General features: G+C 41.8%; 1 protein-coding gene across 1 annotated transcript in view; it reads right to left on the bottom strand.

Annotated features, from left to right (window-relative positions):
* The window catches only part of CRB1 (crumbs cell polarity complex component 1), a 168,632-nt gene that overhangs the window by 15,582 nt on the left and 127,618 nt on the right, over window positions 1-25,432 (bottom strand). Inside the window, 4 exon segments of the mRNA XM_056867569.1 lie at window positions 12,849-12,969; window positions 16,704-16,832; window positions 18,536-19,442; window positions 23,329-23,494. Of these exon segments, the coding sequence (XP_056723547.1) occupies window positions 12,849-12,969; window positions 16,704-16,832; window positions 18,536-19,442; window positions 23,329-23,494 (1,323 nt within the window).

The following is a 25,432-nucleotide window of genomic DNA, read 5'->3' as shown; positions in this document are numbered from 1 at the left end:
GTGGGGGTGGTTGCTCAGGAGTTATTTATATCACTAGAAGAAGAAGGCAGTTGTTTTTGATCTTGTTCATTCAATGCGTCTATGCCATATCAACATCCTTTTGTTTGGGAAGGATCTTCCAGTTTGCTGAATTCCAGTAATTACTTGAAGGGAGAAGCAGTAGCAGTACTTCATAATTTGGTGACTGGTAAGAGCAGATTAATATGTTTATACATTAACTAGTGATAATACAAATTAACGAGTATTATAGTGTTTGCCCTGACCAGGCCCGTAAACGCACTAGAAACTTACTTTGCAATTTACACGCATCCAGTACAAAAGAATCCAATACGACTTTAATTTTCTGTTCCCTCCGTGCTGGCTTTCTCCGCTGCATTTGAAAAGCCCAGACTGGCACGCTCCCATGCATGCCCAGTCGGCGCTCCAAGCAAGGACGGCGATTGGTCCAGCGTTAAGAGGGAGGCGGGGGGAGTGCGGGGGTTGGCTGGCAGCAGGAAGTGGGCTGGCAGCAGGAAGTGGATCCAACACGCATTGCGTTTTCCCACTTTCAGGCACCGGGTGTGGAGGACATGTTATTTTTTTAATTCGCCGTATAAGCGGATGCGCTTAACGAGGCGAAATTGTGCTCTGGAGACGTCCTCGGAATCCTTCGGGTAAGTTGAAGTGGGAACATGCAAGAAAAGCCCGCAGAATTCAGAGCCGCAAACGCGCAGTGCGGACATAGTCCTGGATAGCCCAGAATAGCCTGATCTCATCAGATCTCAGAAGCAAAGCAGGGTCATCCCTGGCAAGTATTTGGATAGGAGACCTCCAAGGAATACCAGGGGCATGATGCAGAGGCAGGCAATGGCAAACCACCTCTCAGTGTCTCTTGCCTTGAAAACCCCACCAGGAGTCACCATAAATCAGATGTGACTTGATGGCAAAAAAAAGCATAGTGTTCCAGGTTATCCTGAACTCGTCAGATCACAGAAGCTAAGCAGGGTAGGCCTTGGTTAGTACTTGATTGGGAGACCACCAAGGGATACCAGGGTTGCTATGCAGAGGCAGGCAATGGCAAACCACCTTAGTTAGTTTGTTGCCTTGAAAACCCCATTAGAGGTTGACATAAGTCAGCTGTGACTTGACGGTACTTTACACACACACACACACACACACACACACACCTCTTCCTGTTTATTCTCACTTTGGTCACAGCATGCTTTCTGTACCCTTTCTGTCCCTATTGACCACAATATTGATTAAGGAAGTAATTCCCAGTTGAACAAAGGTGAGGATAGAGCCCCCTAGTTATTTAGAAGTTCTTTCCCAAGATTTTTAGTCAATTCAGCCTCAGCTTTATGCAAGCAGCTCCAGAGTGTAAACTGGGCACAACTATATAACTAATAGAACTGCAGAGTTAGCCAAGGCTAAAAGTTGTGCATCAGTTTCTTTGTGGGACCAGGAGAGCTTCTTAGCCCAAAACATGTGATTTCCTCTCACACATGCACAGCCTTTGGGCAGCCTGTTGCTGGCTCCCCCTCCATAATAAGACATGCACAACACCTTACCCTCTTTCAGCGACTTCAAAAAGGTACATTACTGAGATTTTGGTAACATGAAATAACTCTGAATCAAAAAATCAGCTGGCAAATTAAAGTACAATTGACTGTTAGTGGTGTTCCCAGAACTTAACCAGAGTAAAGCAGGAATGTTAAGGGAATGCTCCCTCCTATATGCGGTGATGTTTCAGAAGCATCAATATCTCGTGGGTTCTGTGTTTATATACTAGTCATCACATCAAGCGTACACATACTTTTCTTGCAAGAAAAGGGTGCCTATTTTGTTCCAGGTTCACACATTTGCTATGATCATTAAAAATATTTTTTAAAGATAAAATGAAGCAGAGGAAGGATTTGGGGGAAAGATGTTAGTATTGTTCAAGTAACTACAGGCTATGTACTTCCATTGTAGGCATGTAAAGTACGGGGTTAATCAACAAAAGCAGTAGTTGAAAACGAACTTGCCCTAACTGCTAGAATTAAGCTGGCATCTGAGTGTAAAGCCAATCCAGTTTCAAATGAAAATTTGATTAGTAGGATATGGAACACTTCCTGTACATACAATTGATACATCTAATAAGATACAGGGAAGAAAAGGAGGAACTTAAGTTATGATAATTGGCTATTGTGTTTAAAATAATGGAACAGTAGACTGAATGTGTTTTTCTGAAGGAGTACCAATTCCACAGGGGCAGCAATGCTAGTCTGTTGTAGCAAAATTGAACAGGAGTCCAGTAGCCCCTTTAAAGACGAACAAAAAAATTCCATAAGAGTTTATGCTGGAATAAATTTTGTTAGTCTTGAATATGCTACTGGGCTCCTGTTTAATTGTATTAAGGAATTAAATATTTTAGATCTGTTGTTTTATATAATTCAGAGACTTAAAGGGCACTTTCACACAGCCCAAATAATGCACTTTCAATCCACTTTCAATCCACTTTCAATCTGCTTTGAAGGTGGATTTTACTGCGTGAACGGGCAAAATCCACTTGCAAACAATCATTAAGGGGCACTGAAAGTGGACTGAAAGTGCATTATTTGGGCTGTGTGAAAGTGCCCTCTGTTTCATTGTATAATATAAAGGAACCCCCCGCCCAAAAAAAGATAATGATAGCAAATGCTTTTACAATTCACTAGGTTTTTTCACAGGTTATTTGGCAAGGACCCTTGGGTTTGATTGAATCTTGCTTCCTCTTCCCTCTGTGAAACAGTGCCTCTAGACCAGTGGTTCCCAACCTTTTTTTGACCAGGGACCACTAGGACTTTTTTGTTCGGTGCAGGGACCCCAAGGTTCAAAATGAAAATTCAGAGAATTTGAAAATAAACTTTAATCATAACTGTTAGTTAAACATTAAACTTAGAATAATATTTGAATATATATATTTTATAATAGAGAACTTTTAATTGAAAATATTAATTTATTATGGGTTTATAACTTTGTTTCGCGGACCTTAGTTTAGTTCTCGTGGACCCCCAGGGGTCCGCGGACCCCCGGTTGGGAACCAGTGCTCTAGACTAAAGCGGAAGCTAGCAAGTAAATGCTTGTGAGCAAAGAATTGGCCACCCACAAAGTACAAATGCATGTCCCAATCAGATTCCAGTTGTTTTAGAGTACCACAACAGTTAACACTGCGTTGTTGAAACAGGGCCAGAGAAAATGTTGTTGTTGTTGTTGTGTGAGTGTTTTTTCTCATTTAGCTTTATGGGCTGAAGGGACTGTTTTTGCTTTTTCTTCTTGAAATAGAGAAAGTTCAGGGATGTCTGCAGGATCAAGGAAGAAAAACGAATAAGGATGGTGGAAGGAGAGGATGAGCACATGGAAGGAAAGGTACTTATTCAGTCCTTGATGCCTTTTTAGTCAGTATGATAATTACTCAGGAATAATTGCATAAGGATGACTATGTAAATGTGAAATAAATTATTCATGAGGCAGCAGGCATTTATTATCGTAATTTAAGTGTCATTAGGACGTGTTCACGTAACTAAGACGTGTTCACGTAACTAACACTTACAGTTAATGAATATATTAAGTAATTTCTGAGAGGCAAATTCAGCGAGAATCCTAAACTCCTGCATTTTATGGAAGTCTAGTGTAGTTTTAAACTGATCTGAACCCAATGTTTACAGATACCTGGTATGTTTATTCATGTTCTCTTTAATAAATTAATACCAGCCAGTATACATTATAGGCAAATGTGGCATTTTATTTATGATTAATTCTGTCATGGTATTACAGGGCGAGGATAAAGGATACCCATAATATTTTTAATCTGTGCCTTGTCTCAGTCCTGCTTGCTACACATACCAAGCAGGTGTGTTTTTTTGTTCTGAAGATGCAAACCATCCTAATGTTTATGAAATGAATTAAATGGTATATCAAGCAGTCACTGGGTGGCTCAGGCATAAGAGCGGTAGGATACCACCTCTCCAAATTGTACAGGATGCTGTACTCCTCCAAGTAGTGTGGTGTTTACTGTGGATTCAATCCTGGGAGAACCTCAGCAGCAGTAACTTAAGAATCTCTCATGACTATGAGAAATGAATTGCTGTTTTCCCTTTTTTCGTTAAAGGTGTTAATTGAGTAAACATTCATCCAAAACAATCCGTTCTGAGAAAAACCTGCTTGGTCTGTTTCTATATTTTAAGATTTCACCAAACATTGTCCATCCACTTTCAGCATATATCAGCAGCAATAAGAGTGTGGACTGGAACTGACGTATTCAGAATTCTGGGAGTTGTGTGAAGCTGAAAGTTTGTCTTACTTGTGACCATTTAGTTTGTGACTGAATGGATAACAATTGATTTTTAAAAAGTTAATCAAAAAATTGGATGTTTATTGCTTTGAAAAGTCCCACTATATAAAACTTCTCTTTGTAAAATAAACTAGTTTAAAATGAAATCAGAACAAAATGCAAATGTATAGTCTTTAAAAACTGAATTTTGACCCTGTTATGAACTTAACAAATGCTGTTTGTCTTTGTAAAGGAAAGCATAATAGTTAATGGTGTTATATTACAACAATACTTCAGGTGAAAGTCCTTTTATTTCTGATCTTCTCAGGAACTAAGATTAGCCATTTACATTTTTGGTGGGGTGGGGATTTTCAGGGCAGTTATGTGTGTGTTAAGTGCCGTCAAGTCGCTTCCGACTCATGGCGACTCTATGAATCAAAGTCCTCCAAAATGTCCTATCTTTGATAGCCTTGCTCAGATCTTGCAAACCGAGGGCTGTGGCTTCCTTTATTGCAGGGGTGGGGGACCTTTTTTCCAACAAGGGCCATTTGGATATTTATAACATCATTCGCGGGCCATACAAAATTATCAACTTAAAAATTAGCCGACCAAGCCCCAAGCAGGCAGCTGCCCCAGATGACTCCCCTGCGTGGGCAAGCAGGCAGGCATCCAACCAATGGCGCACTCGCCCACCTGGTGGCACAGGATGGTCTGTTGCACCAGCTGGGCGTAGCCATCCAGCCGCCAGCTGGAGTTGCTCCTGCTCCGCATGGTCGGAGCTGGATTCTACAGCCAGCTCCTGCTACCTCCACTTGCAGGGATGAAATGAGGACACACTGGCTAAGAACTCCCCCCCCCCATGCATTTTGGCCCTGCCTCCTTTAACCCCTCCATTGTCACCACTTCTGCCCCCAGCCCTCTTGTAGTACAAAGGGAATACATTTCTCCATGGCTTGGGTGGGAAAGGGTTAACACAGTTTCTTGGGCGGTCCTAGCAGCTCCATAGCTAAAAACTCTTCTGCAAGGGATGGGGGGAACATTCCTTTTCTCGGCTATTCCTGTCTGCAGGAGGGGGAGGATCACCTTCTGAGCTAGAGATCTGCCAGGACCCACGAAGGACCAGACCAAATGAGTTCGCGGGCCTTAAACGGCCCCCGGGCCTGACGTTCTCCACCCCTGCTTTATTGAGTCAATCCATCTCTTGTTGGGTCTTCTTCTTTTCCTGCAGCCCTCAACCTTTCCAAGCATGATGGTCTTTTCCAGTGTCTCTTGTCTTCTCATAATGTGTCCAAAATACGATTTGATCTATAACTCACTGATTTGTTTTTTTGGGGGGGCAGTCCACGGTAGCTCTGTCCTCCAACACCACATTTCAAAGGAATCTACTTTCTTCCTATCAGCTTTCTTCAATGTCCAGCTTTCACACCCATACATAGTAATAGGGAATACGATGGCATGAATTAACTTAATCTTGGTGGCCAGTGACACATCCTTAAACTTAAGAATGTTTTCTAGCTTCTTCATGGCTGTCCTTCCCAATCTCAATCACCTTCTGATTTCTTGGCTGCAGTCTCCCTTTTGGTTGATGATGGAGCCAGGGAATAGAAAGTCTTCAACAATTTCAATTTCCTCATTGTCAACCTCCTGTAGTCATTGTCTTCTTGATGTTCAGCTGTAGTCCTGCTTTGACACTTTCTCTTTTAACTTTCAGCAGTAGTCGTTTCAAGTCTTCGCTATTTTCTGCCAGTAATGTAGTATCATCGGCATATCTCAAGCTGTTAATGTTCCTCCCTCCAATTTTCACTCCACCTTCACCTAAATCTAATCCAGCTTTCCTAATTATATGTTCTGCAGAGATTGAAGAAATAGGGAGATAAAATACATCCTTGTCTAACACCTTTGCCAATTGGAAACCATTCAATTTCTCCATATTCTGTCTAACTGTGGCCTCTTGTCCTGAGTACAGGTTGCGCATCAAAATGATCAGATGTAGTGGCACACCCACCATATGAACACAGTTATATGAACACATGAAGCTGCCTTATACTGAATCAGACCCTTGGTCCATCAAAGTCAGTATTGCCTACTCAGACTGGCAGCGGCTCTCCAGGGTCGCAGGCAGAGGTTTTTCACATCACCTATTTGCCTAGTCCCTTTAAACTGGAGATGCTGGGGATTGAACCTAGGACCTTCTGCATACCAAGCAGATGCTCTACAAACTGAGCCACAGTCCCTCCCCAAAGGGGTAGATTACTGCAGAAAGGAAATTGGGAGAAAACACCTTTCAATCAGCAACCGTAGGTCATTTATGCATGGGAGTTTTACCTGAAGTTTGCTGGCTGGACCCACACTTCCCAGCTGGGAATCTCTGCACCAGCAGCCTCCAAGTTCAAATCAAGTCCCACCCCTTTAAATGCTGCTTTGTAATTGGCTTACTTGTAGTACTTACTGTGAGAGAAGATTTCCACACCCCCTCTGCCACATTAAAAAAAGCATTTTAAGAACAAAAACCAAAAAAACAGAGCAATCTGAAAGGAAGGGTGGGGAGAAATCCAAGCCTCGGTTTTAAAAAGCCTTTCTTTTGGTCAGAAAGAACTCCCAGGAAGCAAGAAGTGTTTGAATCCCCACCTTTTTACACACTGTTGTATGATTGGTTGTGAGAGAAAGCAGCTTCCTGTGGCCCACACTTTGCCTTCTGCATGGAGATTTCAGCTGGGCTGAGCTCAGGGGAGAGGGAAAAGTTGGGTTAACAGAGGAATGGGAAGATATGGACATTGTGAGGGCTGGCAGAGTGGTCATTTCTAATGAACGGAAAACTCATGCAGAACTCCAAGGAATAATCGAGTCGAGGGGGTGAACTTGAGTCCAAGTACCCATGCATAAATGACTGTAGTGTACCCTCCGAGGCTGTATGAAGATTCAGCCTTAAATTAATATTTGGGCTTGTCCACATTTTTGGGGGGTCAGTTCTGGCCTCATACTGCTTTGGTTTATTCCCTGTTTTCTGCACGCATTTTGCCTTTAGTTTTCACTCCCTGCCCCCCCCCAGGTTTTTTCCTGGTTTTTTCTGGTCCACCTGTACCCCAATGGTTTTTCTGGACACTTATTTTGAGTTGACTTTTCCCTTTTGTTGGTTTTCTTTGTCTCAGCCTCTCCTAGCCACCTCCAGCCCACTTTCCAGTTATTGGATTATCGTGATCAAACCACTCCATTTTGCCTCCACCCTGAAGACAATGTTTTTTTTTAAGGTACTAAAATATAGATAAATTGCTAGAGCAATGTAACAATAGGCATTAACAGGTCCTCTGAATTCCCAGCTTTCATTTTTTTAAATCTCTAGCCCTTTCTTCCTTATATTTTTGCAACAGAGGGTAATAGAGACTTGTTTTTCAAAAAGAAAGAAAGAAAGAAAGAAAGAAAGAAAGAAAGAAAGAAAGAAAGAAAGAAAGAAAGAAAGAAAGAAAGAAAGAAAGAAAGAAAGCTGGGAATTACAGAACCCCCTAAGTCTATTGTTACAATGCTCTAGTGATATATCAGTATTGTAATGCTTTTTTAAAAGAGGGAGCACTATGACACCATCAATGACACCACCAATGATGACAGCACCCTCCTTTGAAAATCCTCATTACTGAATGCATGTGTGGAAGAAAAACTGATTCCACAACTGTGAAAATGCAGAAGGAGGGCAGATGTGTGGAAGAACCATGCCCAAACCTATTCCAGTGCTTGTGGATCAACTGCAAAGAAAATCAGGAGTAAGTCAGGAGTAAGTTTGGAAAAGCCCTTCATTTATGGCTATAGATCCAAATTAGTTTGCAGTTTTATTTAGAAAGAACTAATGTAATAATGGAAATTTTTGATCTAAATCAACTTGCCTTTATTCTGAATGCTTAAAGGCAGTCCACCCTGGTTTGTGACAGAAATGAAATTTGAGTTATGAATTCTTGGCTCACGGTGCTGTGTTTTAGTCACTACACTAGTTCTCAAATAACCCTGTCTGAATACATGTACCCAGCCTAAGTGACACCTTTATAAATGCAGGAGCTGTGCTGTGTATACAGATGTCCTCTGCTTATTAATTAATTCCAAAGAAGGATGCAGATCCATATAAACATTTCTTGCACACTGTTTTAGTTGGTCCTAATGGAAGTTTTTGCCCCGACCTGGATGGCCCAGGCTAGCCTGATCTCTTCAGATCGCAGAAGCTAAGCAGGGTCAGCTCTGGTTAGTATTTGGATGGGAGACCACCAAGGAATACCAGGGTTGCTGTGCAGAGGAAGGCACTGGCAAACCACCTCTGTTAGTCTCTTGCCATGAAAACCCCAAAAAGAGGTCGCCATAAGTCGGCTGCGACTTGACGGCACTTCACACACACAATCGAAGTCTTTACATGGCTTTTAGTTTTGGATCTTCACTTGGGCCAACACAGCTGCCAGCAGCTTCTGTTTTGCTCAGGTGACATTTTTCCTCCATGGAAATTATGAAATGGTACCATGCAACAGAACAGGCTGGATCCTATGAATTGCAAATGGAAGGAGTTCAGATCTTACCTTCTTTCTCTACCTCTACAAACTGCCCCTGAGACTCAGGGGACGCTTGAGGAGAAGGTGGGATACAGCAAAAGGAGACTGCAGATTCAGGGGTAATAAGCAGAAATTGTCCACTTCTCTCTTGCATGAGTTCTTCTCTGAACTGAGGAAGAGCTTGTGCAAGTATTTTGTTCATTTGTGTGTGTATTTGGAGGAGTAGTTTTGGTCAATCCCTCTTACTTGATGTGGTCCCCTGCGCTGCATTCTGCTGTGTGCCCAATGAACTCCTAATTCTGAAGAACAGCTTTGGGGGAAGGGTACAGGAGGCTGCAGGGTAAAGGGGAGAAAGGCACTCTGAGAACTAGTTCTGTGCAGAACTCATTGGAGTCAATGCAATGTGAACTTCACATTGCTGTGATTTGGGTTAAATTAATTGTTTACTTCTTGGGCGCAAGTTAAGCCTGCCATTGTTGAGGAGTTAGGTTTGCTGCTGATTGAAAAGCCATTGATTAAGGGGCATATTTTTCTTATGCACTCTCCTTCCAGCATTAGAAAAAATGGGGGAGGGAGAGAGATATTATATATATATATATATATATATGTATATGTATTCTGGAATTAGAAATGAAGGGCTTCCATCCTGAGGGAGAGCAAATGATACTCTCTTTCTTGGAAGACACCAGTCTCAAGAGATGTTTAAGCAATCACATACCTCAGGGGTTGGGTGTAATGCTATGCATAAAGGCAGAGCTTCAGCTTTCTAGGTAAGAATTTTCTGAAGCGTAAACATTTATAAATCATGACATGCTTAAAACAAATGAGAATTTGGACATTAATATGAACAAAAATATGAAAAGAGAGGTAAAGAGACAAAAGCAGAAGGTTTGTTGCATGTATAAAAGTCGGAAAGCTAGAGACAGGCATACACCCACAATGAAGTTGAAGAGAACAGCATGCACGGACATGAGAGAAACATACAGCATTTTTGAGTACAGCATGTTCTTGATGGCAAAGAGAAAAAGACATTCGGACACAATCGTATAAGTAGAAAAAATCATATATTGATGCTCTTCAATAGCCATTAGTGACCCTGTTACAGTTAACATGTATATTCAATTTCACTCAGACATGAGGAGCCTTAGGTTTGAGCAAATACTCTGAGCAGGGAAAATCTCTATCAACTCTTTCTGTGCTATGCAGTGTTTGTGTTTGATCTATTTTTCATCACATGCAATAGCAATGGAGCATGTAAGAAAATACTTTTGAGAGCTATACTTCTCTTCCCTATTTCATGGTTCATTATGCCAACTTGAAATGTATCTGATTTGCATAGATGCCTGTGAGGCATTTTACTCTCATCCATGTTGTTTTTTTAAAGGGCCAATGGATAATGGTATATTTTTTATGTTGTGTCACTAATGCTTAGAATGGTCCTTTAAGATAGACCAGTATTATCAACACATGCCAGATGGGGCTGTGAGACAATTTCTTAACTAACAGCATGCAGGTAATCCATGGCTGAACTGAGTTTGATCCTTCAAGCTCTTCAGACCCACAACCCTTAATCTGGACTATGATCCTTCATGGATATCTCCCAAGATTTCCTCTCCATCTGAAAGACCACCTGCATTAGGGTTGCCAACCTCCAGGTAGTAGCTGGAGATGTCCAGCTATTACAACTGATCTCCAGCCGATAGAGATCAGTTCACCTGGAGAAAATGGCCACTTTGGCAATAGGATTCTATGGCATTGAAGTCCCTCCTCTCCCCAAACCCCGCCCTCTGCCCCAAAAATCTCCCGCCGATGGCAAAGAGGGAGCTAGCAACCCTAACCTGCATCCCTATGACTCCACTTGCTTTATGAGATCAGATGCTTTCCTATTCACAGGGTGGGAGGCCAGATTTCCTCATTCTGTTATTTTATTGTTTTGGAAGTTCTCTCTGCACTAGGGTCCACTGATTTCTAAAATTATGCATGTTAAGTTTCTCAAAACTCTAGAGTTCTTTTGCGCACACACACCCATTTTTCCAGTGTAAAAGTGTACACTGCCAAACATCCACCACCATCTACATGTATGATGGAATCAAGGTGGGGTGTTTTTTGTTTGTTTGTTTGTTTGTTTTTTGCAGTCTGTTACTGATACACGTGTCTACAACTTGTTAATAAAATGCCACAAAAGCTATATATACAATCATGTAAGGAGTACTTTTTCGGAACACTTTGTCAATGGGCATGAGCCGGTATGTTTCTCTAGCTTTTTTCTTTCCCTCTTTTCTCTTCCTGCTCTAGCGAAACAACTAGATTATATCTGGGCCAGCAGGCAGGACCATGCCATTCCTGTTCTGAGACCCTTCACTGGCTGCTGATTAGTTTCTACGTCCAGTACAAGGTGCTAGTACTGACCTCTTAATGAGCTGTGGCCCACATACTTGAAGAACTCTCTTTGCCTGTGGCAGCTTCATTCTTCCCACCAGGGTCTACTGTTAGTACCCCAAGGCATGTTTGGCAACTGTCTGGGCTTCAGTCTTTTCACTGTGGCCTCCCCATGTCTCTGGAGCAGCCTCCTAGAAGAGGTTGGGGGGCTTTCTAGCGAGGCTGCAAAACTTAGCTGTTCTAGACAGCCTTTGGGGCAGTTTAAGCCCTGGCAGAGGGAGGAATATGTACTGTGGGAGCGTTAAATGTTTCTAGACTGGCTTTTAATATTTTAGATCTGTTGTTTTTTAAATATTTGTTTCATATAATTATTTTTATTGTAGTTTAGTTTTTGAAATGTTTATTTTTATTTAAAACATTTGTATCTAGCCTTTCTACCCAATTAGGGCCCTCAACGCAGTGAGCAATTAAAAATATGAAAAGACCAACTTTAAAAACAACACACACATACAAAATAATAATTAAAAGCATTAACAGGAAGGAGATTTGGAAAGGGAACACCAAACAAAACAACAAGGTCTTCAGTTGCTGGTGGAAGATAATGATAGAAGGGGACTGAGAAATCTCCCTCTTTTTGTTTTTGCTACTGTTCTTGGGTCATAAGATGCTCAAGAGAAAGGTGGGCGTGTAAATATTTTAAATAATAAATAAATAAAATTGATATTACATGATAAAACCTTTTTTGCCCTGAGGTACAATTGGGGTCAAACACCACTCTTACTGCTGCAGTAAGCAAGGGATATACTTGTCCACTCTCCCAAGAGCTATTCCGTTGTATTTCTGCATGAATCATTGATCTGGGTATGCCTCTTGATTAGAAAGAGGCCTGCCTAGTGACTCATGTGGAGACCAATAAGAAACATGCAACGACAACGGAGTGCAATTATCCCTTCTGAAGCAGAGCTGATTGGAAACAGGGAACTCCAGAGTAGCTTCTCTTGCTATATTGAGATTACCTCTGTGCTTAATGTCAGAATAAGGATATAAAACTATGCCCAATGAAATTGTTTTCGTACATTAAAAACACTCAAAAAAGTGTTTTGAATTATGATTGCAATTGCTATTCTGATTCCTAACATAGCTTGATGATCATGAGGCTGCCATCTACTGGTTGTTGCCTTCCTTGAGGTAGCCCACCTAGCACTGAGCAGAGCCCATGTTATTATTTTTTACTAGAGCCTATTCCACCCTTTGGAATGGGCTCCCTGAAGAAGTTTTTAGGAAGTTTTGCAAGGCCATTTATTGGCTAGGATTTTTAATGGGGTGTAGGCTGCAGCCATTTAAGAGGAGGGGAATTATTTGGAGTCTTATCGTACATTTATTATTATTATTATTATTTTATTTGTAAGCTACCTTGAGCCAGAGGGAAAAGGCAGGGTATAAATATTTGAATTACTAAATAAATAATAACCAGTGTTTGGACAAGGTATCTGACGTTGTGCTTCAATGGCTTTAAACTGCTACCGCCACACCGCCTGCTATTAATTTTCCAGATAATCCCACTCATCAACTGGGTCGTCATCATCCATATGCAAAATGACATAGGAAAGAAGTTGAAAGAGGTGTTGCCAAAGCAAGAGAGAGGCAAAGAAGGAGATGTCAGTTAGATCAACCTCGCATTGTTCACCGGCATGGTGTATGTCACAGACGCACAGGAATTTGTTGTGCAGGTTCTGGCAGAGGCCTCCGTTGACACAGGGATCAGAGCTGCACTCGTTAATGTCCACTTCACACCTGTGGGGTTAAAGGAAGACAAATATTTGGAATGGCAACAACTTTGACAGGAATGGAAACGGTAGGGAGGTATGACTCTTCATTTTAAATGACTCCAGTGAAATATTTGACCTTCTGGTTTTGTTGAAATTAAAACAGTGGCTATCATGCCCAGGGCCATTTTTTTAAATGTTTTCTTTTCAAGGGAGAAAAACAGGAGGGAAAAAGAAATGGGAGAAAATGAAAAAGATGACCAACATATGGAGTAAAATATCAAAAACAGGAAGCCCAGTCTTTCCTGGAATGAGCAAAGCTGGCATACAATATTCTCTCCCTCACTTTTTAAAAAAACTCTTTATTTTAAGTTTATTTTATAATAACAGCAACAACAACAAAATAAAAATATATCAGTAGGTTAAACATCGTACAGTTGAGATATGATTCAATACTCGGTTCCAATATATGTTCCAATATAAACACATTAGTGCTTTTTACAGAAATCATGCCACTTAGCAGAACTTAATAAATGCAAATCATACTATATTTTCGTGGGAATTGTTTACTTTTGATGCCCCTTTTCTATTCTCTCCCTCACTTCATCCTCACAATGACTTTGTTAAATAAGTTAGGCTAAGAGACCGTATATGGCCCAAGGTCACATGCTGCACTTAGTGGCTGAATGGGGACTGGAACTCAGGTCTCCCAGATTCTAGACCAATCCTCTTGCCACTACCCCACGCTATAAAGTTGTAGCCATGGAAGAGAGATGGGTGTCTTGTAGGTCAGATTTATGTTCAAAACTGTGTCCCAGCCTGCTGTTCTTGTACATGGTAAAAGGTATTCTACGTGTTCTCCTAAAGAGGAAACAGCCGCTCTTTAGGGATGTGTGTGTGAGAGAGATTTTGATTACAAAATTCTCCCTATCTGAATTTCCCACCCAGATTTTGTAAATTTGAATGCACTGATCTTGTTCCTTCACTTTTTTATCTCCTGATTTTCTTCAGACACTGTTAAGTGTGGTCTGCCGCCACTTAAGCCCTCCCAGTTTACTATTAGGCATAAGCACATTGATAAAAGCAATCTTGTTGTAAACTTGTGATTGGTTGCATCGAGATTCTTTTTTGTGTGGTGCTTTATCAATATGCTGCAGCATGTATCTATTAGTATTAAAACTACATACAAAGAAGTTTGAGGCAATCTTATATATAATCATATCAAATTGATTGCTGCAGTGTTTTATCAACATACACCCATCCCCAGTGATTATGCCCAGGAAGGGAGAGTGTCAAATGAGTAGCCAACTCTGGCAAACAGTGCCTACTAATTTTAGAAATCTTCCTAGTTAAGACAGAATTCAGGATGAGCAGAATGAAGGGCAGAGTGAAATTTCAGAACATGAGAGGGACTGGCGAGTGGGAACATCTCTCATTCCTAAATGGAATGGAAACTGGCTGCCAGTAAAGCACCCCGTCTCCCTTGCTTTTCCTTCAATCATCTTTGCAGCCTCCTGAGGCTGCTTTTATTAAAACAAAATGTCAGGAGAAAGGTACATGCTTCTCTGAGGTGTATGTCTCCAACTATTGGCCTCTGGGTACTAATTTAATTTCCATATATACTGATGGAATATGAGGATTAATAATAATGAATAATGGTTCAAATGGAGATGGAACTTCCCTTCTGTATTTGAGCAATTAGAGCTTTCTAGAATGAAAACTGTTCCTTAAATTTGCCATGTAGTATCTGGTAGTTTGGGGAGAGAAGGCAGCATGGTATAGCCTGACTTAGTCATATCTCAAAAGCTAAGCAGGGTCAGCCCTGGTTTGTATTTGGATGGGAGACCACCAAGGAATGCCAGGGTTGCTGGGCAGAGGAAGGCACTGGCAAACCACCTCTGTTAGTCCCTTGCCTTGAAAATCCCATAACTCAACTGCAACTTGATGGCACTTTACACACATCTGGTAGTCTAGTAAATACTTTTGGTAGAGACCTAAGTCATAGGAAGCATTTTCAAGCTTGCAGATCACAGTGGGGGTGCAGTGGGCATCAAGGCAGATATGATGTTCTAGCAGTACCATTACTCAGGTCAAATGCTCCCTTGCGAGCTTTGATGCAGCTCCGTGCACAGTGGTTTCCCATTCACTTAAGAACATAAGAAAGGCCCTGCTGGATCAGACCAAGGCCCATCAAGTCCAGCAGTCTGTTCACACAATGGCCAAACAGGTGCCTTTAGGAAGCCATAAACAAGATGACTGCAGCAGCACCATCCTGCCTGTGTTCCACAGCACCCAAAATAATAGGCATGCTCCTCTGATACTAGAGAGAATAGGTATGCAGCATGACCAGTATCCATAACCATTAATACCCCTCTCCTCCATGAATATGTCCACTCCCCTCTTAAAGCCCTCCAAGCCGGCAGCCATCACCTCATCCTGGGGCAGGGAGTTCCACAATTTAACTATGCGTTGTGTGAAAAAATATTTCCTTTCATCTGTTTTGAATCTCTCGCCCTCCAGCTTTAGCAGATGACCCCGTGTTCTAGTATTATGGGAGAGGGAGAAAAACTTCTCCTTGTCCACTCTCTCCAAACCATGCATAATTTTATAGACCTCTATCATGTCTCCCCTTAGCCACCTTCTTTCCAAGCTGAACAGCCCTAAGCGTCCTAACCGCTCCCCATAGGACAGTTGCTCTAGTCCCTTAATCATTTTGGTTGCTCTTTTCTGCACCTTCTCAAGCTCTGTAATATCCTTTTTTAGGTGTGGTGACCAGAACTGTACACAGTATTCCAAGAGTGGTCTCACCATAGATTTGTACAAGGGCAGTATGATATCAGCAGTTTTATTCTCTATTCCTCATCTAATTATGGCCAGCATGGAATTTGCCTTTTTTACAGCAGCCGCATACTGGGTTGACATCTTCATTGAGCTATCCACTACCACCCCAAGATCCCTTTCTATGTCGCTGCCAGCACAGATCCCATCAGTGTATATGTGAAGTTGGGATTTTTTGCCCCAATATGCATCACTTTACACTTGCTCACATTGAATCTCATTTGCCATTTTAATGTCCATTCTTCCAGTACACAGAGATCCTTGTGGAGCTCTTCACAGTCCGATTTTGTTTTAACCACCCTAAATAATTTGGTGTCATCTGCAAACTTGGCTACTTCACTGTTTAACCCCAACTCCAGGTCACTTCCACCCAAGGACAAGATGGTTTCACTTCAGATCCATGAGATGCATGCAATGTGCAAGGAATACATTTGGGGATCTGAAGTAAAACCGCCTTACAAAGGAGTTCAGCCTGCACACTGTATCATGTGACTCTCTAAATCAATGCTGACCTACACATGCAGAGAAGTCACATGGTACAGCCTTCCTAGGACTCTACCTCTTCAAACTCCAGTTGGAGGAAACTTCTGTTTGAATGGAGTCCCATATAAAACAAAAACAAAGACCTCCTTGCACATAGAAAATTAGCATTTCAGACTGAAGGCTATGTTACTACGCTTCTCTCTGATGTGTTTTCCCCCCCTCTCTCTTGTTTTTTTTAAGCTACAGGAGACAGACTTCTAAGGTGCCCTCTCCTTTTGCAAACTGAGGCCACCCAAAAAAATTACACTCTAAATCCTAACGTTTGTCATGACAGACTAGAGCTGGGAGTAATGCTGTCGCTTTCTTTGCACGGGCCATTGTGCGGCAAGCCTACGCATTCCCTCACAAAGGCATCTGCTATGATGTCTCAAAGGATCTCACCGTGGTCCTGTAAAGCCTGCGAGGCATGTGCATTCCAAGTGTCCTTGAAGCTCAGTGCAGTTGCCGTAGTTGTAACAGGTAAGATTTTCTTTCTCATTTCCACAGACTGTGTAAGGCAGTCTCACACGTCTAAAATGAAACAACAGTTGACAAGCGTTTAGCACCAAGTTCCCCTTTTATTGTGCAAAGGCATCCTCATTTTCACTTTCTTATCCTTGATTTTAAGCCAGCTTCTATGTTTTGCCTTCAGACATGTTTGGGCTTTGCATGGACATTGCCTCCACTACAGTCACAAGCATGAGCATATGGGATGATGCTTATCACAGTAACAGACTGGGCTCTACGTGGTGTGGTCCCAAGAAGAACCACTTCATACACAAGATGTCAGGGTATTTTGAATGACCAAACAATGGGACTTTAGCACCAAGGCCTGAAAAACGTGTCCCTCTCCTTTCTTTGAAAACATCCAGACTAGTGAAAAATTCTGGAGAGCTCAAAATTGTGCTTTCCGCCCCCTCTTTCTTTTGCACATTACTCCCATCTCCAATGTGTAGCAAGGTGTGGCTTCTCCACGCCAAAACATTTCCCATGCTGCTCATTTTCCAAAGACAGACATGAGCATTCACCCATCCAGTATGATTTTTATAGACAACTTCCTAAGGATGTTTGGTGCAAGTATTTAGTTATATTTATTTGCGATTTGTAGCTCGCCCTCCCTGGCCAAGGCCAGGCTCAAAGCGGGTAAGCACAGAAACACAATGATATGAGTAAGGAGGGGAGTACTGCAGTGTATGTGAAAAGGAGATGAGGCTGTTCTTGTGGATCCCACAGTGATCTGTTTTGCAACAGCTAGCATGTTACTAGCTTTTACATGCCCAACTGCAAGTTAGATGCAAATACATGCCGTGAAGTCTGAACAGTCATTTAAAAAGAAAAGAAAAGTGAAAAGCACCTTTTCGAGGAGATTTTTTTGAGGAGAAGAATGATGAGGTATGTGTGTGCCTAACCCTTTCCCCCCCTCAGAATCACCTTTCCAGTGATCTGGAAGGTTCCCAGTGTGTTATGTGTGGCAGGAATCCTGTGAGGAAGAGCAGCTAGGAGTAGAATTCAAAGAAGCAGTAAATCGGGAAAGCTTGGAGCGACCCATTCCCCCATCTCGGCTGCTTCTCAGTTCAAAATAGTCCCCTCCTGAAGCTTCTTTTCTTTACAAAAATAAAAAAGTAGGTTACATGTATTTACATATAACATGTAGTTTACTTCTTACAAGCAACATGGTAGATGACAGAAGTTGTTTCTGATGGGGGGGTTTCACATCTCTTTGGTCATTCGAATGGCTTGTTAAGCACTAATCATAGCCCTATCAAGAGTATCAGCTACTGCCTTCTGAATAATAAACTGCTTAGTCCTTATACCCAACTGAAAAAAACAACATAAATGGATATAAATGCATCTGCTTATGTTCATCCCTTCCTATCTACATCTTTCTCATTCCTTGCCTCTCTGCATTGTTTAGTAATGCTCACACTTGCTTCCTTTGGTTATTTCTTTTACTGTTGAATTTAAGATTATCCTTAGGACAGGGATGTATCATTTTTTTGCCTATTACTCTATAAAGTGCCTTGTACATTTTATATGAGTAGCTAATAAGGATGAGTGAGGATGCATAGCTTGGATGCCCACAAAGTTAACAGATTTAATTACAATATAACTTTCAGTAGTGTAAACGCTAATTAGGAGGGTTGTTCAGTGTTTAATCTCTGCCTTATTAAATAACTCAAAAATGAGTTATATTGGTAGTAGGTGAATTCTTTCATTGTGCTTCATTGCCATACCTGCAAAACCTTCCGGTGAAATTTCCAGCACATAGGCAGGAATAGCCGTTCACCTCATCTATACAGGTGGCCCCATTCGCACATAGGTGGCCATGGCAGTCATCTATGTCTTCTTCACACCTCATCCCCTGGTATCCAGGATCACATGTACACTTGTACGAGGCAATTCCATCATTGCAGTTTCCATACATACAAGGGTTCGATGCACATTCATCAATATTGATTTCGCAGTGAGTTCCAGTCCACCCCTTGGCACATGTGCAACTATAGTAACTATAAAAGTCTTCACAAATCCCATCATGTGCACATGCATTCAAGCTGCAATAGTCCAACTGAAGACATCCTGTGACAACAGCATTGGCAGATATCTTGAGGAACTGCTCTTCTTGTGGTTTTTTAGTGTGGCCGTCAGTGTTGTCAACGTATGAGAGATGGATGCCACTGATTTCTACAGTGCTCATGCACCCTCTTAGACCACCCAAGCTGTCGAATGCTTTGTCAGCCAGATAGATGTCTGTCTCTTCTCTCAGGAAGTTGAGGTTCCCTGTGGCAACTGTACTTGTCGCACTGTCTTTCTCGTCATCTATATCAAGGTGCCATCTTGAAGACTGGGATAAAGGCTCTGTCATCGAGAAGGTCACCTGGTGCCAGTTCCCGTCACTCACTGGCTGTGAGCTAGTCAGGTTCAGTGTATAGAAAGTGTTGCCGCTTTGCAGCTGAAACACTAATTTGGTATTCTGAATGTTGATGGCGAGAAACTCTGGCTCCTTCTCAGCATAAAGCAGGATCACATCTGTGTCTCTAGTGCGAAAGCCAAAGACTATATTAGTGAGGTCTCTCCTGATCTTCCCATTGCTTCTATAGAATATTGCACTGCTTCTCCCACTAAACACAGCATTGGTGATACCTGGGCAGAGATGGCAAAAGACATTAAGAGTACATGTGCTCAACTTGGTTACATATGCTGCACTTCACATTGTTTTCAAAACAGCATTTAATGTGGTAAGGCTCAATTCAAACATAATTCAAACCCATTGTTTAATTAAACTAATTAATGCAGGCCATTCCATCAAACCAGGATCCAAAACCATGGCTTAAAGTTGGTTTATTAACCAGTTAGCTTTAAATGTGGTTTTGTGTGATGTTCAAATCTAGACATGCTTGCTTACTGCTTGCGTTCCCTGGCTATCGACACATCTAGCCAGAGCAGAAGTGATAAAACCAGCACTTGTCAACGCAAACCAGAATCTGAGCAATTATCTGAGAGCCAAATCCTGATTTTACTAACTATTGTTAAAAAAAAGCATGTTTTTAATGTCTGAATTGAGCCTATCTGTTCCTGAAATAAGATTGACTGTGACGTTCACATACAATACGTACAGAAAGGGATGGGACAACGCATGTAATTCAGTGGAAGAGCACATGTTTTACAAACAGAATGTCCCTGTTCCTATCCTTGACAAGCCTAGTTTAAAACAAAGGAACTCAAGTGAGAAAGATCCTTGTCCTGTCATGTTTGGATAACCACTGCCAGTGGGATTAGGCAGTAGTAGCCTAGATGGACCAATGCTCTGCCTCAATATAATCCAACTTCATATATTCAGTGTTAATTATTCACTGACTTCAGAACGTTAAGTTGGGTGGAAAGGCAGAGTATAAAAGTTTAAAATAAATATGTTGTACAGTGCTGAAAGTAGATTAGTTAATGCTGTAGTGCATTAGCTTTTGAAGGGTGTTATAGGGGACCCAGAGTTTTCTCAGAAGCTTCACAAGGGCTTCCCAATGACAAGAGCTTTAATGGGGGTCAACATATACCATAAGGTAGTTGGCTCAGCACTACCCATGTCCCCCTTCAATGTGCAGGAGGTGTTGCAAGTGCCCTGTGGTGTACTCTTGGTTCATGGGGTACACTGGTAATGTCTAATAGGCCTGGCAATGCTCTGCTTGAATGGGCAGTGCATGCTAACACATGCCCAAGAATTAGGGTTGCCAGGTCCCTCTTCACAACCGCCGGGAGGTTTTTGGGGTGGAGCCTGAGGAGGGCAGGGTTTGGGGAGGGGAGGGACTTCAACACCATAGAGTCCAATTGCCAAAAACAGCCATTTTCTCCAGGTGAACTTCTCTCTATCAGCTGGAGATCAGTTGCCTGGTCAATGGCAAGATCTGCCTGCTTGCACAAGATCCCACCCACCTTGCATGAGGCAGGGGCTGCTGGCTTGCCCTGTATGAGGTGATGACCACCCTATGTAAGGTGTCTTGTCTTGCTCAGGGCTGGGTGGCCGTGGGGGACCAAGTCATCAGCCCACCAGGACTTTCCTGCTGGCCTTAATACCCAACCCACCTCAAGTGTGTAGAAATGTACACACTCCTCTCTTTCATTGGAAATTGGAATGTGCAGTGCTGTCCACTTTCCAGAGCCATGTAGAGTGCTGTTGTTTCCATGTAGGTTACTATTTGCAATCTTATTGTGTAGGGTTGCCAGGCCCCTCTTCTCCACCAGCAGGAGGATTTTGGGGTGGAGCCTGAAGAGGTTGGGGTTTGGGGAGGGGAGGGACTTCAATACCATAGAGTCCAATTGCCAAAGCAGCCATTTTCTCCAGGTGAACTGATCTCTCTCGGCTGGAGATCAGTTGCAATAGCAGGAGATCTCCAGCTAGGACCTGGAGGTTGGCATCCCTATGATTGTGGTCAAAGCCATAAGAACATAAGAAAGGCCCTGCTGTATCAGACCAAGGCCCATCAAGTCCAGCAGTCTGTTCACACAGTGGCCAACCAGGTGCCTCTAGGAAGCCACTAACAAGACGACTGCAGCAGCACCATCCTGCCTGTGTTCCACCGCACCCAAAATAATAGGCATGCTTCTCTGATACTAGAAAGAATAGGTATGCAGCATGACTAGTATCCATTCTAACTAACAGCCATGAATACCCCTTTCCTCCATGAATATGTCCACTCCCCTCTTAAAGCCCTCCAAGCTGGCAGCAATCACCACATCCATGACTATGTACTTGAGGTTTTCATTGCTTTAAAAGGGATGGGCTTGGACCCCGGTATGCTCAATGGAAGCTCAGCTATGCCTGGTAAAGTAGTACTATTTACTTTCTGAGTCTTGGATTATTTTATTAATAGCAGTTGTCATTGGGGGTTACCGCATTATGTATTCCCAGCAATGTATTAAGAGTTTGAAAATGTTATAAAAAATATCGCTTTAAAAGAGTTTCCGGATGCCACGACTAAAAAATTGTTGGAAGACATCTTCACAGCTAAAGGGGCCAAATAAAGTGAGAACAGTATTTTTTATAACAGTTTCCAACTCTTAGTACATCGGTGGGAATACATAGAAAGTGCGAACAGTATTTTTATAACATTTTCAAACTCTTAATACATCGCTGGGAATACATAATGCGGTAACCCCCATTGATGCCAAATATTTGAGTTGTTCACTTTGTTATTCCCCATAATATTCCACTTCCTCTTGGAGTTAAAACCTGGATATGATGTCAGAATTTCCCCAAATTAATATGGTGGGTATAACCTCAATCCGGCCTTTACTCAGCATAATCAACCAAACGTAGTGAAAGTGAAAGGTAGCTTGGTGTTACTTCTTGGAGTAATATTCTTCCATTTTCTTTATTCATTCAAACATGTTAAATTGCTAGTTATGTTTTAGCGGTGAAGAGCAGGAATGTGTGCCTCACAGTGTAAATACATTTTTTAAAAATGTCTCTAACATTAGGAGGAAACAGCTGGGGATAAGGATATAATCTTGTGTTGCTTGGTTTTAAAAGGCCCATAACACCCCCCCCCCAATTTAAAACATTTTAAAACAATTGCTCACCTAACTACTATAAGGTGAGTTGGTGTCAGCATGGAAACTAGTTAATATGTGCTATTTTGCCATAATGCCATTTGTTTTCCTTTAGGAGGATGGATTAGTTTTTTTTTCTTTCTGCTTCAGCCTAAAATAAGTTAACAAACCAAACAGAACTATTCCCCCCCAAATGCTGCTTTAGAACAGAAAAAATTATGTGATTATTTCACATGACATCCCTCAGTTTTTAAATGGACAAATGTCTTCACCATTGGAAAATGATATTACTTGGCAAGATCTTCCCTACAATCTTTTCTGCATGTAATATTAGATGCATGCAACTGCTCAAAACTTAAATTTAGTTAGATAGAATCATAGAGTTGGAAGGGACCACCAGGATCATCTAGTCCACCCCCCTGCACAATGCAGGAAATTCACAACTACCTCCCCCACACACACCCACTGACCCATACTCTATGCCCAGAAAATGGTGAAGATGCCCTCCCTTTCATGATCTGCCTAAGGTCATAGGATCAGCATTGCTGACAGTTGGCCATCTAGCCTCTGCTTAAAAACCTCCAGGGAAGGAGAGCTTACCACCTCCCGAGGAAGACTGTTCCACTGAGGAACCGCTCTAACTGTTAGAAAATTCTTCCTATTGTCTAGACGCAAACTATTTTGATTTAATTTCAACCTGTTGGTTCTGGTCCCACCTTGTGGGGCAACAGAAAACAACTCAGCACCATCCTCTTTATGACAGCCCTTCAAGTACTTGAAAATGGTTATCATATCACCTCTCAGTCTTCTCCTCTGCAGGTTAGATGTTCCTAGCCCTTTAATTGTTTTGAATAACACAGACTAGTGTTCTGTGGCTAACATGAGTATGCTCAAAACACAGATCTGACACATGGAAAACTCTAATTAGAACCATTTGGGATCACTGGCACTGTGTTCCAAAGGAAGTAGGAACTGAAATACTTGCATTCAAATCCTTGATAAACCAGCTGACATTGGGCTTCATGGGGGCATGGATCCAGTTCACACCATTTCATTTCATCACAAGCTTTGCCAGCTGTATTTGGTGGACAGGAGCAGGTGAAGTCATCCCAGATCGAATAGCAAACACCACCATTTTGGCAGGGGTTGGGCTGAACAAGAAAGACAGGAGTAAAGAGTGAGCAATAATACTCTCTGTTTACAAACAAGGAAAGAGAGGATCTGCTGCCTTCTTTCTTCCTCTGCTCCTCTTAGTTACGTTCCATGAATCTTTTAAAGTATGCATGCTTTACAGGGCATGATTAGATCTGGCAATACCACTCTAACTTGTCAGCAAACAAGAAAGGAGAAGAGACAAGATAGGAGATATTTATAACTGTCCCTATTATTTGTTAGCCTGTGTGTGCTCAAACGTTATCAGATGGACCTTTTTAATCTGCAAAATACCTTTTTTTGCAGAGGGACAAATATTTTCTTGTAGTAAATTGTATATATTATAGGTAAAATTGTGGTGGACTGGAAGGGATGATATTTTATAGCATGGCATTGGACTAGATTAACTAATTTGACTTGGGGTAGAAAGATATCCCATACGCAATATGTGTTTTTACAGGGTTGGAGCAATGCTTTCCCAAAGCGCACGGCACATCTTCATGTGTGCAATGTGTATTTATTTATCACACTGGGGTTTTTTTGTCCACCTTCTCTTGCTGTAATCACAAAACAGAATTTATGTAATACCTTTGATTAGGGCCAAACAAAATGTCACACACACAAAAATTGTGCACAAAGTGTCATTTTGATCTGACCCAATAAAAGGTGTTACATGGATTTTGTTTCTTGTCTTAGATTTGCATGGGCCAATACAGCTGCTTACATTTTTGTAAATGCTTAGTCAGCCAAGGCTTGCAATAAATGTAAAATTAATCTTCAAAAATTCAAAATATTGACAGCCAGCCCCCATGCTCTCCACAGATATAATCTACCACCTATTAGAATTGCCAGCCTCCAGACGGTAGCTGGAGATCTCCTGAGAGTACAACTGATCTCCTGGCAAACGACATCAGTTCACCTGGAGAAAACGGTCACTTTGGAAGGTGGAACTCTATGGCATTATTCCACACTGAAGTTGCTCCCCTCTCCAAGCCCCACCCTCCTCAGGCTCCACCCCCAAATCTCCAGGTATTTTCCAACCCAGAGCTGGCAACCCTACCACCTACACTAGTGACCACCACAAGTCCACTCGAAAAGGACAGCTTTGTACTTCCTGTGGAACTGGGCCAGATTATAGGGGCACTCCTCACGTCTTCTAGAAACCATTCCTTTGTGTCAGAGCCACTGTTGTAAAGGAGTAAGCTTGGATGGTGGCCAGACGAATGGCTATGACACAACGCTCCAATAGGAGGAGTTTCTGAGAGGACATGCAGTTCCATATCCAGAGAGGCAGCCCTTCAAGTAGATTGTGAGGGCAAGATTGTGCCTTCTACCCCAGCTCCAGCCGACGTGCATTCAACCTCATTTCAGCACAGAACCTTGTTTGTTAAACTGTACACCCTTTCTAAGTGCCTTGCCAAGAGTATCTCTTAAAACTGAAAATAGAACTAGCTCGAGCAAAAGGAGTCATTCATTATAATAAGAAACATTTTTTTAAAAAATGTGTATAACTGAAACAATAGAGGTATCGAATGAAACCTATATTGCATGATCATGTAACTCACAGTACATAAACCCACATAAATCACCTCATGTAATTCTAGAAGGGTATTGTTGATAAATCTGTTATTTTTATACAATGTGAAATAAGAAATATGGGGAGGGCCAAGTGACTTCTTGTAGAAGCCATCCATACAAAGTTTGCCCTTGTGTTTGTATCGGGCTGCAACATTCTTAAATACTTAAAAATTTTATGGGCCTTGTTTCCAGATCTGATGCCCATAACATGCCATATGATTACCCTGTTCTGAAAGTCTGCTTTTACAGTAATTATGAGAATATTTTGGTTTGAAAACTACAGTGAGTTCAAGTTGCTTTTAATGAATAGCAGGTTTGCTAACTGGTTATTATTACCTTGCTGTTTAAGGGCTCTGTTT

The sequence above is a fragment of the Euleptes europaea genome, chromosome 2, assembly GCF_029931775.1.
Source record: "Euleptes europaea isolate rEulEur1 chromosome 2, rEulEur1.hap1, whole genome shotgun sequence".
In the NCBI taxonomy this organism is placed as follows: Eukaryota; Metazoa; Chordata; class Lepidosauria; order Squamata; family Sphaerodactylidae; genus Euleptes; species Euleptes europaea.
This window is presented reverse-complemented; position numbering and strand designations above follow the sequence as displayed.